Here is a 16,589-nt window from a genome sequence, read left to right on the forward strand (position 1 = left end):
CATTTGAAATGGAGATCTTTATTCGAAAAAAGAAACACTTAAAGTCCAGCCCATTTACTGCAATCACCCTTTTTTACATTAGAGGGAGAAGCAAGCTCCCCCCACTGCTTCAAGTCTGATAGACTGGAAAGAAAAGACTGCTTCAGGGCTTTTGTTTTCAGGGAACGAATGCTCCAAAGCCATAAGAAGGGTAGGAAACTTTTCATAACATTTTCCTGAAAAACATCAGGTTTCTCCCCTGATGTTTCTCAAATAAAACATGTGCCATGGAGCTGGATTTATTTTGTAACAGCAGGTATAAACTACAAAATACTGGAGGGTATTTGCAAAGATGTTTTTACAATAGTATCTGAGCCTTCAGACTTTTACTCCTACCCTCACTTCTGGCCAGATGCTTTCCTGCCCCAGAACGGGAAAAAAGACTCTGGACTCAGTCTGTCACGCATGCACCACGCCTGGGACAAGACCTCACTCTCCTGTAGATTTCCCAGAGTGCTCAGATCTATGCCAGACATTTCCGTGGAAGCTTTTAAAACTGGTTAGACTTGGGAGACATCTTGCCAGAAAAACAGATAGTGCTCCCCTCTCCATCCTGAATTAGAAATACCACTTTGCAGAAAAATATGTCACCGTCAGCCCAACGGGCTTTTGACTTTAATGGGACAATGGAAGACCAAAGCTTACAACCTGCGCATCGCCCTCTTTTTCTTATCCACAGATTACATGACGATCCTCAACAGGACACCTGTCAGAAGCAATACCAACCGGAAAGGTATGCAACTTTATTCTACTTTAATCTTTGAATCAACTTCATATCAATATTATACTGGACTACTTAAACAAAGTGTGCCTAAATTACTGAAGGAATACACTGCAACCCTGTTATACTCAGGTAACAAACTCTTCTATTATACCCCCTAATAAGGTTAAGGAGGAGGACAGCAAAGGCCTTGGTTTTCTCCTGCAATTGCCCTTTAATGCAGATTAACTTTAATCAAAACAAAGCCCAAGAAAGTAAATCTGAAGCACCGGTTAGTATGGTCTGAGCAGATGGTATGTTTTAAATGCCGATGGATTGGTTTCCAAGTCGCAGGAGTATATAATGCTTCTATTAACTTATGCTTTCTAAAATGCTGAAAGGAACTTATTGGCTACTAGGCCTTTTCTTTCTTACACCGGAGGAATCTAATACATTCCTGCTACGGGTAAACGTTTGGGGCCAAAGCACAGACACATCTCCTCTATACAGCCCAATCAGGCCTGTGCAATAATGTTGCTGATCGGCTTTCTTTAAGCCAAACTGTTGAGGAAGCTGTTCCAGGCAGCAGGCTGTGTGCTGAAAGTGGCCCTTCATGCTGAAGTAGCCTTGTCCAAAGCTGAGAATGATTAACTCTTTCATCCTTGGTCAAATCTAATGGTTTGCCCACAAAGTTTGGCCTCAGTAACTTTCAGGTTTTCCTGGCCATGAGGAATGGAGGTTAAGAGGCTAAGCTATTCGCATTTTCCTCAATAGCTATTGGTTTGGGATTACTAATAGGCCAAGGCAGAGTTCAGAGAAAGGATTCTAGATATGGAAAGTTAATCTGAATGTAGTAGAAGCTACACTAAAGTTCAGTTCAGGAACCGGGTGAATGGTCTTAAGCCAGCTAGGAAGGTTGACTTTATTGTACTTAAATATCAGTGTAACTGTGCTTTAGCATCTTACCCTCAGCAGGTTCAGAGGGCATATAAAGAAAGACTCCTTATGGTGATAATATTTATCGTTGCGATCTGAAGCAGGTGAATTTCTGGTTCATGTTTTATTATACTGTAATATATTATTACACAATATATTATACAATATAACTGAGGCTCTGTGGCTTGGATGGGGAGGAACCATCTCCAACTCAATCCTAGCAAGACCGAGTGGTTCTGGCTATTTGGGCCACCCAGATCTGGGGATATTCCATCTCTGACCTTGGATACTTCCCCATTCCAGAGTGGTGTGCAATCTGGGGGTCTTCCTGGATTCACTGCTCCTGCTCGATGAGCAAGTGCTGGCTGTGGCCAGGAAGGCCTTTGCACAGCTTCATCTGGTGCTCCTCCTTTTGGGGAGGTCCGTCAGACAGTCACTTTGCCCACCTTGCTGGCTGGGGAATTCTGCAAGTTAAAGTCCATACGTCTTAAAGTTGCCAAGTTTGAGAAACACTAGTCTACAACATGAGATTTTCAGTGTTCAAAAATGTTACCCCTGCACACACAGAGTGCTAAGGGGTCGCATGTGTCCTACTCCTATGTTTCTACACTAGTTTACTGAAAGGAGGACAACTGTTTCAGCAAAGTGGAAATCAGGGAAGTGAACATCCTGATTTCTAATGCTTGTTTTCAAATACCATTCTCCAAATACAGTAATTGCTCAAAGGCTGAGTTTCATATATCTATAACACTGCATAGGCACCAATGGGACCAAGTGCCCCAGGTTTTGCAGTCCCCGCTCATCACACTGGAGAAAGAGATTGTCACAGGAAACAGGCCCAGCAGAATCCATGATGAATGGTGCTGTTCCTTGAGCTCTGCAACAGCAACTGGTCAGCAGGAGCAGGTGAGGGCTCAGTCGGGCAATCAGGGCCCAGTTCCTGATGGGGTGGTCACTCCCTAGACAGGTCAGTATCTTCAGTGATAAGGGAAAAGCTTGGCTTGAGAAGCAAAGATGCCAATCTCTTTAAGTGGGCTGTGCCTGAAGCTGGCCGATTGAAGAACAGCTGCAACAGACTGGCATCCACTGGAAGCAATTCTCCAACTGACTGCATTTGTCTCCTGTAGGACTCACCCTGTCACGCATGCACCACAGCTGGGACAAGACCTCACTCTCCTGTATATTTCCCAGAGTGCGCTGAGAAGAACCATGTTTATTGTAATGATCATTGGGTGCCTGCTCTCCAAGAAAGAGGGACCCTGAACAATAGAAGAGCATAGAATTTATACACTTTTGAGGTTGAGAAGCGGTAAACCTGAGGGAGCCGATTCGAGGATAGGTTTGGATAGGTGTTAAATGGGGGAGAAATGGTTTTTCTATTGAGGAATCTATGGCAAAAGACAATGGAATGTTGAGAGAAAAGGTACATGCTCTTAATAAGGAGAGAATCCCGAGGTTTCTCCCTTATTAGCAAAGGATTTCCTTAATGGGGTTGCCCCTCCCGCAAACCCTTCAGCAGACAGGTGATGGCCATCCCACTGTTTCAGGGTGATAGTATTAAGAGGGCTATTTTTGGCAGTGGAACATGGTCACTCTTGGGTCATGCAATAGCTTGTGGCTGAACCTGTTCTGCATGAGCAAAGAATGGCAGAAGGAAGCAAAGGAAAGAGTTTGCAAGAGAAGCAAGGGGGGGGCAGAAAGAGAGGCAAGGGGGAGGGGGGAAAGGTTTCCAGCTTTATTTTATTAATTTTCCATCAAATATATCCAATTTTCCAGCAGCAACTCTTTTAAGGAACAGGCAAAGGTGTTTTGGTATCCTGCTCAAATGTTTGGTGCAGAGAGAGCAAAAAACAGGTAATAGAAAGTAGAGGAGGAGGGAAGTGCCAAGGCTTTTTTGGCAAAAAGGGAGATCTTAGGGAACCAGCCACCAACTCAGTTGTTGTAGGGACTGAAATATTGTGCAAACCATTCTGATTAAGTGTGCTGCAGGCAGGGGAGAAAAGAAAAAGAAAACAAAATGGGTTTCTTTAGGGAAAGGGCTGTCTGGGATATGCAAGCAGAGTGGGAGAAGAGACTTCTGAAATAGATACTGGCATTATAGCAAAGCAGAGTACAGAAAGCCGTACTGAGTGGGGTATTAAGGGGGTATGTGAAGTTGGGATTGGGTGGGTCAGAGGAATTCACAATTACCCCTGTGCTGATATCCAATCCCCAACCCCCAAGATGCATGAGGGAAGTATTTGACATAGCTTGGACAACCAATTCCATTCCATTCCATTCCATTCCATTCCCCCCGAAATCCACTTATAAATTTCTATCACAGTCCCTCTTGGCACAAGGTCACGTTGCACTAAAGGCAGGGGTCCAGATACTGAAGTGGTGAAGCATGAGGAGAAGGTAGTTGAGGCAGGTCGGGATGTGAAGAAAAGGAGCACAAGTCTCTCCTTTTGGGGAGACGCTTAGAAGAGTTGGTCCTTAACTTGCACAGTCCAGCTCTAAAGGGGAGAGAAAGATCAAGTCCATGCCTCCAGAGTCCCACTGAAGTGACGCCTCCGAAGATTCCAGTGACCAGTGTGATTTCCCACGGGAATCAAAGGGTCCAGTCCATGCCTTCAGGAGGGAGAAAGCGGCTTAGGCGGTTGAATGCAGGGCAATTCACCCCTGCAAGCTATCTCTTACAATCTGCACGCCCAGTCTTCCGCAAGATACCCTGAGGTTCACTTGAGGGGTTTTACCTGGCCATTGTATGTGCTGTAGACACATGGCATATCAACCATCAAAGTTCATTTAGAGTTTCAGTGGATTATGAGAGAGTGCTGAGTTCACACCCACTCTCTCAAAGTCAAAATAGTCACAGATTTTAGAGTCATCCAGTGTAGACAGGGAATCTTCCTTGAGGCGTAGACATAGAGACCCAACAGTTATTCTACTGTTCAGCAATGGCAAGCAGGTACTGGAAATGTCAGTATATGCAGTGGTCAGCGGGAGGAAGAGGCAAGACCTTTCAGCCAGTGCAGGGAACTTGGCTTTAGACAGATTCACGCCCCAACTCAAGAGCTTGGAAAACCTCTCCTGGGCTGACAGCAATCCTCCTCATGAGTTCCTGCTGAAGTCTGCTAAACAAAAAGACAATCGTTAGCCACTCTTGTAGGGAGTCTCCTTTCTGTGGAGAAGTGAAGCCTTTTTTTCCTGCAGGGCAGAATACTTTGCCTGCTTTCAAACAGCCAGTGCCTCCCTTCACCCACACTTTTGCTCTTGTGGCCTCCAATTGCCTTTCCCCCTTTCCTTTACTCTGTGCAGGGGGTTTCCCTTCGGTCACATGAGGGAAGGTGATTTTGTGCAGGATCAGTTGCAGCACTCTCTCGCCCGCTGTGACGTTCATTTCAGGTCTCTCTGGGTCTAGGTGGGGAAGCATTCCTTGGTAGCCAGGGTCTATTACATCCTCCCCCCCCATACATCTATGCCCAGTAGTGCCAAGTCAGTTATTTTTTACTTACACTGACTTGGCACTGCTCACAGGCCCTGATTTACAGGGCAATAAGCATCAGGTTCTAACTTCCACACAGGGAACATGCAAACCTTCTCTCCTGGGGGGACGTTTTGATACTGGGCTCAAAACTAGGTGGGGGTCAACAAATCGTTGATTGAGCTTCAGATGGCTTGATCCAATAGTGGTCTCCACCCTTCAACGATTTGTGGCCAGACAGAAGGTGGATTTGCTGCTTTGGGAGGCCTTACCTGTGAAAACCCAGTGCCAAGATCCCAAGAGATCTCCAAAAGATTGGCTTTACCTCACTGTGCATGGAGTGTCTGAGTCCCAGATCCAGTTGATCACCTTCATAGGGATCCTTGAGCCTTGTTAGGATTAATTACCTGATCATGTAGTGTAAGATGAAGCTGCTAGGCTGATTCTTACTACCACAGGGAAGACAAATCATGGGAGGTCAGCATACAGTGCATTCGGAAAGTATTCACACCCCCTTCACTTTTTTCAATTTTGTTATGTTGCAGCCGGATACTACGATCGTTCAAATTCATTTTTTTCCTCATTAATCTACACTCAGTACCCCATAATGACAAAGTGAAAACAGAATTTTAGAAATGTTACATTTAGGTTACATTTAGGTATTTAGGGTACAGGGATATCAACATATTGTATGATTAAATTAGGGTTTTGTTCTATTTTAGGACATGGGGCTTTCCCTAGCTTTGACACAACAATCTTTCTTTTTTCACACTGGTCGGATATAAAGGAAATGGGATATAAAGGAAAGGTGGGATAGAAATGGGGCAAAAGCAAAATTAAACCACTTCTTTCTATTCTGTTCCAAAGGAAAAATATTCTAAATATGAGGGAAATAACTAATAGCTGCAAGTATTATTGAATCATTTCCATTGGACTAATGTAACATTGTCACTTCCTCCCCCACCCTTTTCTGTTTCAGAAATGGATGAAAGTGAACTTATTGTGCCCGGAACTTCCAGTGAGGTGTCAGAGGGGAACTTCCTGGAATCAAGCCAAGCAATTACACTCTTCATTGTGTTTGGCTTGTACATCTTCATCGGCACTTGGATTTGTTTGCGACAATGCAAGTAAGCCCCCCGTTGTGGAAAAGAGTCATTCTGTGGACAAGCACGTTCTTCAAGTGGGCTTCCCTCTCAAAAGGGCTGCTTTCGGACCCAAGATGGTCCTGTTCATTCTCAAGAGAGTGGCATCTCCAAGAGTCGGGGAGCCCTAGGGCAGTGAAAACCCTCAGTAGCTTCAGTGATAGGTCATAAGTCAGTAGCTTCAGTGATAACGGAAAAGCTAGGCTTGAGAAGCAAAGATGCCAATCCCTTTAAGTGGGCTGTGCTTGAAGCTGGCCGATTGAAGAACAGCTGCAACAGACTGGCATCCATTGGAAGCAATTCTCCAACTTACTGTATTTGTGTCCTGTAGGACTCAATCCCTCACGCATGCACCACAGCTGGGACAAGACCTCACTCTCCCCCCCTTTCACTCTCCCAAGTTTTGGACAATAAACTATATGGTCACCGTAATTGACTACATAATTGACTACCAACCCAGAAAACTCAAGGCTTTCTTGGATGCTATTCAGGGTCCTTGGAAAAGCCTATGTATGTATAAGGTTGTCTGGAAAACAGACTGTGCACGAGAACAAATCCTCTCCAAAACATAGCCCTAAATCCTCCATGATGCAAAAGTCACCCATGGCAGATGTCCAGGAAGTTTTCAACATCTCAGTCAGTGCACGAAGGGTTGATTGGAAAGTGCTTGAAAACTTTGGGGTATAGGAAAGGATCGATTCCCAGCCCCTTTGACTTTCACTATTTACAGTTGAGGCATCCAGCTTGGAGAGTGCCTTTCTGCATTAGGAAAGAACGTGTTATGTTCATTGAAAGGAAGACAACCCTAAAGACAGACATATCTCATTTTATCGCACTTCGCTTTGTGCTTTGCTGATATTGTGTCTTTTTACAAATTGAAGGTCTGTGGCAACCCTGCTTCAAGCAAGTCTCTCAGCACCATTTGTCCAACAGCAAGTGAAAGGAAGAGTCACACGTCTTTCACTTTAAATCAAAAGCTAGAAATGATTAAGCTTAGTGAGAAAGACATGTCAAAAGCTGAGATGGGCCAAAAGATAGGCCGAAAGCCAGGCCTCTTGCGACAAACAGCCAAGTTGGGAATGCAAAGAAAAGTTATTGAAGGAAATTAAAAGAGCTATTCCAGTGAACACATGAATGATAAGAAAGCGAAACAGCCTTATTGCTGATATGGAAAATGTTTTAGTGGACATAAGATCAAACCAGCCACAACATTCCCTTAAGCAAAGCCTAATACACAGCAAGGCCCTCTCTCTCTTCAGTTCTATGAAGGCTGAGAGAAGTGAGGAAGCTACAGGAGAAAAGTTGGAAGCTAGCAGAGCTTGGTTCATGAGGTTTCAGGAAAGAAGCCATCTCCATAACATAAAAGTGCAAGGTGAAGCAGCACGTGCTGATGTAGAAGCTGCAGCAAGTTATCCAGAAGATCTAGCTAATTGACGAATGTGGCTACACTAAACAAGAGATTTTCAATATGGACGAAATAGGATTTAGAATATTACGTAGACTTAGTTGATAAAGCAGCGGTAGGGTTTGACAGGATTGACTCCAATTTTGAAAGAAGTTCTCCTGTGGGTAAAATGCTATCAAATGGCATCACGTGCTACAGAGAATTCTTTCGTGAAAGGAAGAGTCAATCGATGTGGCAAACTTCATTGTTGCCTTATTTTAAGAAATTGCAACAGCCACCCCTGCCTTCAGCAACCACCACCCTGATCAGTCAGCAGCCATCAACATCAAGGCAAGACCCTCCACCAGCAAAAAGATTATGACTCGCTGACGGCTCAGATGATGATTAGTATTTTTTAGCCACAAACTATTTTTTAATTGAGGTATATACGTTGTTTTTTTAAAACATAATGCTATTGCACACTTAAGAAACTACAGCAATAGTGTAAACATAACTTTTGTATGCACTGGAAACCAAAAAATTTGTGTGACTTGTTTTACTGAGGTGGTCTGGAACCGAGCCCACAATATCTCCAAGGTAAGCCTGCATAAGACACCCTCCACCAAAGGAAAGATGATTCAAGAAAAAAAAAAAGACCTTATCTTATTCCCATTACTATATCCTCAGAGAATGTAAGGTTATCCTTCTTTTAAATTATTTGGGAAAATTACCGATTAGTAAGCCATGTATGATAACAACATCATTTTAAGCTTATATATAATGTTTCGTGACCTCAAATGCTTACAGTTGCCAAAAATACTTTAGAGTTGATAACAGAAAAGCAATATCTGCACCAAATAACAGAGTTGATCACTAAAAAGATCAAATACTTAGGAATCTGTTTGCCAGAGAAATAACAAAGACCTTGAAATGAATAAATGATCAAAAAGTTTGGATTGACCAAAACCAGGGTTAAAGGCAGAAGCCAGTATTCATGGGCCCATCTGTTTCAAAGTGGTGATGCTACCTTATTTTGATAATTCCTCATTTCTGTGTATTTACGCATTCAATGCCTGCTAGCTCTCACTTTTAAAACTTTGTGAATTTCACAAGTTGAAATGGTGGTCCAACCATGAATGTATATTCTGTAGCATATAGCCGCCCAGAATCACGTAGGTGAGATGGGCAGCTAGGTACATTGAACAAACAAACAAATAGATATTTCTAAGAAAAACGCTGATTGCTTCATTAGCAAGCTTGCAAAGAGAGCTCCAACAGACGTCTTATCTGAGGGGACTCCAGCTGAAAAGGCACTGTAATTGTTTCCTGTACAGCTCCTTTGCACAACTAATATCAGGATTGCAGGAGTGATTTTGCCACCTTCTGGAAAGAAGCTGCAGTGAAACTGAATTTTGTGCCCTTTCCAACCGAGGGTCACATTCCAGTGGCTACCTGGAGGGCAGGTCTTCATGGCCTTTGTGCAGTAACACACCTTCATCCTTTCTGATTAGAACTAAGCAGCAGCAAGTTTGAGAAACACTAGTCTACAACATGAGATTTTCAGTGTTCAAAAATGTTACCCCTGCACACACAGAGTGCTAAGGGGTCGCATGTGTCCTACTCCTATGTTTCTACACTAGTTTACTGAAAGGAGGACAACTGTTTCAGCAAAGTGAAAATCAGGGAAGTGAACATCCTGATTTCTAATGCTTGTTTTCAAATACCATTCTCCAAATACAGTAATTGCTCAAAGGCTGAGTTTCATATATCTATAACACTGCATAGGCACCAATGGGACCAAGTGCTGACAGTAAGGAATTAATAGCTGCTACCCTCAAATCTGTATATTAAAATTTATTTTGGAAAGTTTGGAAATGGCAAAAACACGCTTTGCTCCTGGCCGATCTCTTTCTTCCCATTTCTTGGTATGGTAAATTACTTTTAAAGAATGAACACAAATGTGCTGAATACTATCAAAACATTATTCAGATTGTATACATGGCAACTTTGTGACTTCTGAACATATTCAAAAGGAAATAAAAATGGTTACATTTATAGAGGTGGAACTCATCAATATATTTCCCAAGTGAATATTCAAAGCTAGTTCATTCCCTCGCCTTTTGTTACTTCTAGATGTATCTGAAATTGTTTAATGTGACTGTTCACCCACCCCCTCAAAATCAATCTCAATTCTTGACTGTTGCTTTTTAATTCCAGGAAGTTCTTTCTTTTTCCATACTGCCTTCCTTCACAGAACTGGGGACTCAGTCAGCTGATAATACCACAAAGTAGCTTGGAGCCCACACCAATTCATTGCCCCATCCCATTAAGGTGAGAAACACCCAAATATTTCCTCTCACAGAGCTGTTGGTAAGAAGTGTAGGTTGCCCAGATTTGGGGGGGGGGGTAGTATTGTTTTTTGTTTCTGTTTTTTCTTCCTTCTGGGTTGCTTGGTGGTGGGGATGCAAGGGGTGGGGGCACTCACCTGCAACCTTGACATGCTGAGGAGCTCTTCGCAGCAGAGTGTGCTACGGAGCCTCTGCTGCAGCCATCCCTGAAGCTGCCGGGTGCCTGCTGCTGAGACAATGGCAGGGCAGACAAGTGGAGTAGGTGATGCTGGTGCCAGCTGGAGGTCGCGGCAGAGGCAGAGGCTGGAGCCCCTGGGGCCTTGGAGCCTTCTTGGAACAGAAGGGCAGAGCCAGAGGACCATCGGGCATGTGTCATCAGGTATTACTGCATCACAGATACCGTGCCTCGAGGGACCAGGCTGGAATGCTGCCGTGGAGGCCGATGAGGGATGGAGGATGCCGCAGGAGCGATTGGACGCAGTCGCAAGGTTGGTAGAGGTGGCAGTGTTGCAGGTGGTGGAGGTGGCGGACGTGGTGAAGCTGGTCCTGGCTATACAGAGTGGAGGCTGAGCAAGCTCTAATATTGAGAGACTCTGCTGTATGCCCATTTCCCCCATGGACTTCTGCTGGATTTGGGATGTTGTTCACCCACCTGGGCTGGGGGAGGGGGAGGCTGACCATGGCCACGGGAGCTCCTTGGGAGGCCCAGGTGCGGCAGTTGTAGAGTGCCACGAGCAGAGCAGCTGGTGAGGCCTTCGGACCATAGGGAGGATCAAGCAGATAACTGAATGTGAGACCTCTAACTTAAGGTGGGCCTTCAGGAACAGTGGGGATTGTTGCTGCTGTACTGCCCTCCCTGCTGCCCAGCCTCATCCCTGCTTGAGCTGCTGGATTCCATGGCCATGGGATGGTGATGGAGTCCTTGAGGCTGATGGTCCTTCGGGATTTTAACCTGCCACCTGGTGATGTGGTGTCTGGGGCAGCTCAGGAGTTCCCTCAGGTCCGAGAGGGAGCTTGGGACTTTCCCTGAGGATCTGGTGGGCAGTTCAGCCGAGGCCTTGGCGGCTGCCTGGAATAGGTGGGTCACTAAAGTCCTGGACTAGATTGCTCCTTTGCGGTCTCTCTCCCTGTGCGCCAATCCCGGGACGTACCTTGGTTCTCCATGCAACTCCGGGAGATAGAGCAGTGCCTGGAACGCTGTTGGAGGAAGACAAGGAGTCAATCCGACTGAACATGAGTCAGAGCTCGTATCTGAATCTACATCATGGTGATAAAGACAGCAAAACGTTGTTACTTCTCCACACTTATCACATCTGCCGATAGCTGCCAACTGGGTCTGTTTAGAGTGACCCGTTCCCTGTCACAGGAAGCTGGGTTTCAGGATCATCTGGAGAGCCACAGTGAAGACATTCATGCTATTGGGTGGATAAAGCCACCTGCTCAGTTGGACTCTGAGCAGGGTCAAGTGAGGCGCCCAAGGCACAGTCTTGTGAGGTTACTGGACTGAGTTTGATTCTGTGACTCCCTGTGGACAAGGTCTGCCGAACAGACTTTGGCTCAATTCTGACATGACTGAGTGGCTATGGCTGTCTGGTCCCCTGGGGTCAGGGACATCCCCATTGTGGCTCTTGGATGGGGTTGCACTTTCCCATTCAAGATTGGTGTGCGACTTGGGGGTCTTCCTGGACTCACAGCTACTGCTCAAAGAGTAGGTGGCACCTGTGGCCAAGAGGACCTTTGCATAGGTCAAACCTGTGGGCTAGTTGCGCCCTTTCCTCAACCAGGAGGACTTGCAGACGGTCACTCAAGCCCTCTCCCCTCACAATTAGACTACTGCAATACACTCTAAGTGGGGCTGCCCTTTAACACCATCTACAAGCTACAGCTGGTTTAAAGTGCAGCAGTGCAAACAGTAATGGGCACTTCTCATTTTTCCCACGTGTCACCTCCAGTATGTGAGCGGCATCGGCTACCGGTTGGCTTCCGAGTGCCATTCAAGGCGCTGGTTGTCACCTCTAAAGCCCTTCATGGCATAGGACCTGGTTACCTGAGGGACTGCCTTTCTCCCATTCTTTCTGCCCACCCAGTACATTTGAGCAGAGCGGGTGTGCTCCAGGTCCCTTCTGTTAAAGGTTGTCATCTTTTGGGACCCAGGAAGCACAACTTCTCTGTTACAGTGACTCCCCCCAGAGATTTCCGCAGCTCTTACCCTTCTGATATTCAGGAAACTCTTAAAACCCTGGTTGTTCTCCCAGTCCTTGGGACAGGGTGTTTTAAGTGGGACAGCACTATGCCATAATCTTTATCATGACTCCTTGAATGGCTTGGCATATTGTTTTTCAGTTGGCCAGGTTTCTTTTTTAATTGTATCTCTGACCAGTCAGGATCAATATCCGGAACAATTCTAGAGCACGTTATAAACAGATTGACCGATAAGTACCTTGAAAACAACAGAAGTCAACATGGGTTTGTTAAGAACAAATCTAGCTAGACTGTGTTATTTTTTTTATGTTAGGCAACTTCCTTAGTAAATTGTGGAAGAGTTGGTGAATTGTGAAAGTATCAAAAATGAACTGCAGAAAATTCTACAAGAAAGCTACCTGCATCAGACCTGTTTGTATATAAAATTGCAAAGTGTATAGCTACTTATCTGTGAACATATCAATGTTTCTGTTTTACAGAAATCAAAGAAAACATATTTTAAATGTGATATATAAGCAGGACAGTTTTTACTGCTTCAGTTTAGTAATGCAGAAGTGTGTAACTGTTTATTTAACTAATGCTAACTGTTGACAAGTCCAACCCCCTGCGCACTAAGCCATTCATTATGCCATCCTGGAGGCAGTGAAGGTTTGGATGGGGAGGGACCGTCTCCAACTCAATCCTACCAAGACTGAGTGGCTGGGTGTTTGGACCACCCAGATCTGGGGATATTCCAACTTCAACGTTGCATGGGGTTCCACTTTCCCATTCAAGGATGGCCTGCAATTTGGAGGTCTTCTTGGACTCACAGCTCCTGCTCAGACCATATTTACCAAGCAGCATAGGTGGGCATGGAAAGCTGCAAGTACACCAGACAGCTGAAGAAGACAAAAGGGCATCGGAAGAACATCTGAAGAACAGTGAAGAAGATGCACTGAAGCTAGTACAACATGAAGACTTACTGAATACCAAACTGGCCTGTAAGAAAGACCAAAGGAAGAAAAGAAAAGAGACATGGCATGGAAATATCATATGGCCAGGACATAAAAAAACTAGCAGGCAAAGCAGATAACAAGAAGACCTGGCAATGGCTAAGAGCGGGAAAGTGGAAGAAAGAGACAGAGGGGCTAATTCAGGCCGCACAGGACCAAGCCTTAAGAACAAATGCCTACAAAGCCAGAACTGAGAAGAGAGCAACAGACAGCAAATGCCCCCTCTGCAAAGAAGCTGAAGAAACAGTGGACCACCTAGTTAGCTGTTGCACCAAGACTGTACAGACTGATTACAAACAGCGGCATGACAAGGTAGCAACAATGGTGCATTGGAATATCTGCAAGAAATACCACTTGCTTGCAAGCAAGAACTGGTGGGACCAATGCAGGATTACGTTTGCTGGGCAGATGTTATGGGAGACAGGCGGTCCCTCCAGTAACCGGGTCCAATGGCATAGTATTAATTGCTCTATTCCCCTCCTGATGTCTTAAACAGAATTAATATTCCTGTCCAAATATTTGCTTATTGCCTGAGAAAAAGCCCCAGGCACAAATAGAATACATTTCAATACGCTACATGACTAAAAGAACAGCAGATCTCTTGCTCTAGAATTAAGCAGATACTCAGATCAATTTGGAGTACTCACAAGAACCACATTCATGTTACTCCAGGACTCCTAAGGCCATAAACATTTCACATGGGCAACACTCCAGCTAAATCAGACATCTGTCACTTAAAGGAACCAAAATGTCAAAGGACTGGATCTCCAGAAAGCAGGCATCACAGTTGGTCTGAAAGAAAAGCATATACATTTTCTATGACTTATCTATCTGAGGGAAGGGCACTGCTAGTTCCTGGTGGTTTCAGGTAGATCCCATGGAATCCACACTGGCTGAGTGCCACTAAAGAGTCACCATTCCCTTCTGAGCTGAAAAGAGGGGGGGGGATTCCAAGGCCGTTGGTGGCAGTTGGGACGCTGGGAGAGTTGGTCTTGGGGATAAGAGAAGTGAGTGGGTGAAGGACTGGTTCAAAGGAAAAGACAAGTTGTGTGTAGAAAGAGAGAGGTATTGTGGTTTCTTTTGGTTTTTGTTTTTTCCCTTTTCTGGGTTTCTGGGTTGGGAGAATTGGCCTTGGAGGCTATAAAAGCTGAGTGGAGCAAGTATTTGTCGAAACGGAGATAGAAGCTGTGTGGGAAGAGAGCTGGTGACCTCTCTTTAGGTGGCCCAGACTTGGTTTCTCCTGTTGGTTTTCTTGTCCTGCTTTGGGTTTTTAGGTTGGAATGGGCTGGCCTTGGAACTACAAAAGTTGAGCGGATCAAGAGTTGTCCAAAAGAAAACTGGGAGCTGGGTGGAGGGAGAGGTATTGCAATCTATCTAGGTTACAGGGATATCAACATATTGTATGATTAAATTAGGTTTTTGTTCTATTTTAGGACATGGGGCTTTCCCTAGCTTTGACACAACAATCTTTCTTTCTTCACACTGGTTGGATATAAAGGAAATGGGATATAAAGGAAAGGTGGGATAGAAATGGGGGAAAAGCAAAATTAAACCACTTCTTTCTATTCTGCTCCAATGGAAAAATATTCTAAATATCAGGGCAAATAACTAACAGCCGCAAGTATTATTGAATCATTTCCATTGGACTAACTTAACATTTTCACTTCTTCTCCCCACCCTTTTCTGTTTCAGAAATGGACGAAAGTGAGCTTATTGTGCCTGGAGGTTCCAGTGAGGTGTCAGAGGGGAACTTCCTAGAATCCAACCAAGCAATTACACTCTTCATTGTGTTTGGCTTGTACACCTTCATTGGCACTTGGATTTGTCTGCGACAATGCAAGTAAGCCCCCCGTTGTGGAAAAGAGTCATTCTGTGGACAAGCACGTTCTTCAAGTGCGCTTCCCTCTCAAAAGGGCTGCTTTCGGACCCAAAATCCTCCTGTTCATTCTCAAGAGAGTGGCATCTCCAAGAGTCGGGGAGCCCTAGGGCAGTGAAAACCCTCAGAAATTTTGGTTGAACTGCTTTCAGATGCACTACTTTACGACAAATCATAATAACCTGATTATTAGTGTCAAGAAAATAATGTATACGTTATTTCATTCTCCTTTTGTTCTTCAATCCCCAGGAAAAGGTTTTGCAGTGGAAGAGTGTCGCCGCTAGAACCCACCTCCGACAGCAGCACCACCACAGAAAGCTGGGTATCGGCGCCATTTCCCACTGAAATAAAAATAATAAATGAAAGAAGACCTGATTATACCCCAAAATACCTTGGACTTCCATTAGTACAAGTTTAGGATGTAGTATTAGTTTAAGTTAATCCTGTTGTTAGTTTTTCAATTTCTGTTACTTGTTTATGTTATTTAAATATTAAATGTTTATTTTTTGTTCAACATTATCAGTACGTCTGTATGATTTTTTTCTGGGGGTGAATTATGATCCAGTCCCCATTAGTGTAATTAATAGTAAGATGTCAGTTATTGGCTGTAGCAAGTGTTCTGAAAGCACTAGTAGAGGACAGTAAGTTGCCAGAAGACCTCAAATAGCTGGATAGGCTCACGGCTCTTGTACATTTGCAGCTTTGGATCCTGAGCCACCCAAAGGAGCCAGGAGGGCCTCTATACTAGGAGTGTTGCAATGGTCAGTTCCCATTACTGTACTCGCAGGGAAGCAGGTGCTTAGAGCCCCGGGTTTTGCGGTCCCCGCTCATCACACTGGAGAAAGGGATAGTCACAGGAAACAGGCCCAGCAGAATCCATGATGAAGGGTGCTGTTCCTTGGGCTCTGCAACAGCAACTGGTCAGCAGGAGCAGGTGAAGGCCCAGTCGGGCAACCAGGGCCCAGTTCCTGATGGGGTGGTCACTCCCTAGACAGGTCAGTAGCTTCAGTGATAAGGGAAAAGCTAGGCTTGAGAAGCAAAGATGCCAATCTCTTTAAGTGGGCTGTGCTTGAAGCTGGCCGATTGAAGAACAGCTGCAACAGACTGGCATCCATTGGACAACGAATTCAATTCAATTCAATTCAGTTCCGTTCCGTTCCCCCCTGAAGTCCACTTATACATTTCTACCATGGTCCCTCTTGGCACAGGGTCACATTGTACTAAAGGCAGGGGTCCAGATACCGAAGTGGTGAAGCATGAGGAGAAGTTAGTTGAGGCAGGTCGGGATGTGAAGATATGGAGCACAAGTCTCTCCTTTTGGGGAGAGGCTTAGAAGAGTAGGTCCTTAACTTGCACAGTTCAGCTCTAAAGGGGAGAGAAAGATCAAGTCCATGCCTCCAGAGTCCCACTGAAGTGACGCCTCAGAAGATTCCAGTGACCAGTGTGATTTCCCACGGGAATCAAAGGGTCCAGTCCATGCCTTCAGGAGGGAGAAAGCGGCTTA

The 16,589-nt window shown here is 44.9% G+C and overlaps 1 protein-coding gene and 1 long non-coding RNA gene across 7 annotated transcripts in view; one reads left to right on the plus strand and one right to left on the minus strand.

Annotated features, from left to right (window-relative positions):
* Nucleotides 1–16,355, plus strand: part of LOC148213649 (uncharacterized) — a 52,661-nt gene extending 36,306 nt beyond the window's left edge. For 5 of the 6 annotated variants that reach the window (XR_015794195.1, XR_015794194.1, XR_015794196.1 and 2 more), the window contains 4 exons: nt 719–772; nt 9,885–10,503; nt 14,902–15,049; nt 15,335–16,355. Coding sequence is in view for 1 of the 6 variants with exons in the window: in XM_088131279.1 (XP_087987405.1) it covers nt 624–772; nt 9,885–9,998; nt 10,412–10,503; nt 14,902–15,049; nt 15,335–15,503 (672 nt within the window). In the remaining 5 variants the exon portion in view is untranslated. Of the gene's footprint in view, nt 1–461; nt 773–9,884; nt 10,504–14,901; nt 15,050–15,334 lie in introns of those variants that run through there. The other variant, XM_088131279.1, reaches the window with a different exon arrangement.
* Nucleotides 10,560–15,425, minus strand: LOC148213651 (uncharacterized). Its single transcript, XR_015794202.1, has 3 exons — nt 15,377–15,425; nt 13,857–14,001; nt 10,560–11,212 (listed from the first exon to the last, which is right to left on the minus strand). It is a non-coding gene; the product is annotated as an uncharacterized LOC148213651 (long non-coding RNA).
* Nucleotides 16,356–16,589: the final 234 nt, after the last annotated feature.

The sequence above is a fragment of the Python bivittatus genome, unplaced genomic scaffold (genome assembly GCF_059951505.1).
Source record: "Python bivittatus isolate LINGU-HERP-01145 unplaced genomic scaffold, Pbiv_v1 ctg000910_np1212, whole genome shotgun sequence".
In the NCBI taxonomy this organism is placed as follows: Eukaryota; Metazoa; Chordata; class Lepidosauria; order Squamata; family Pythonidae; genus Python; species Python bivittatus.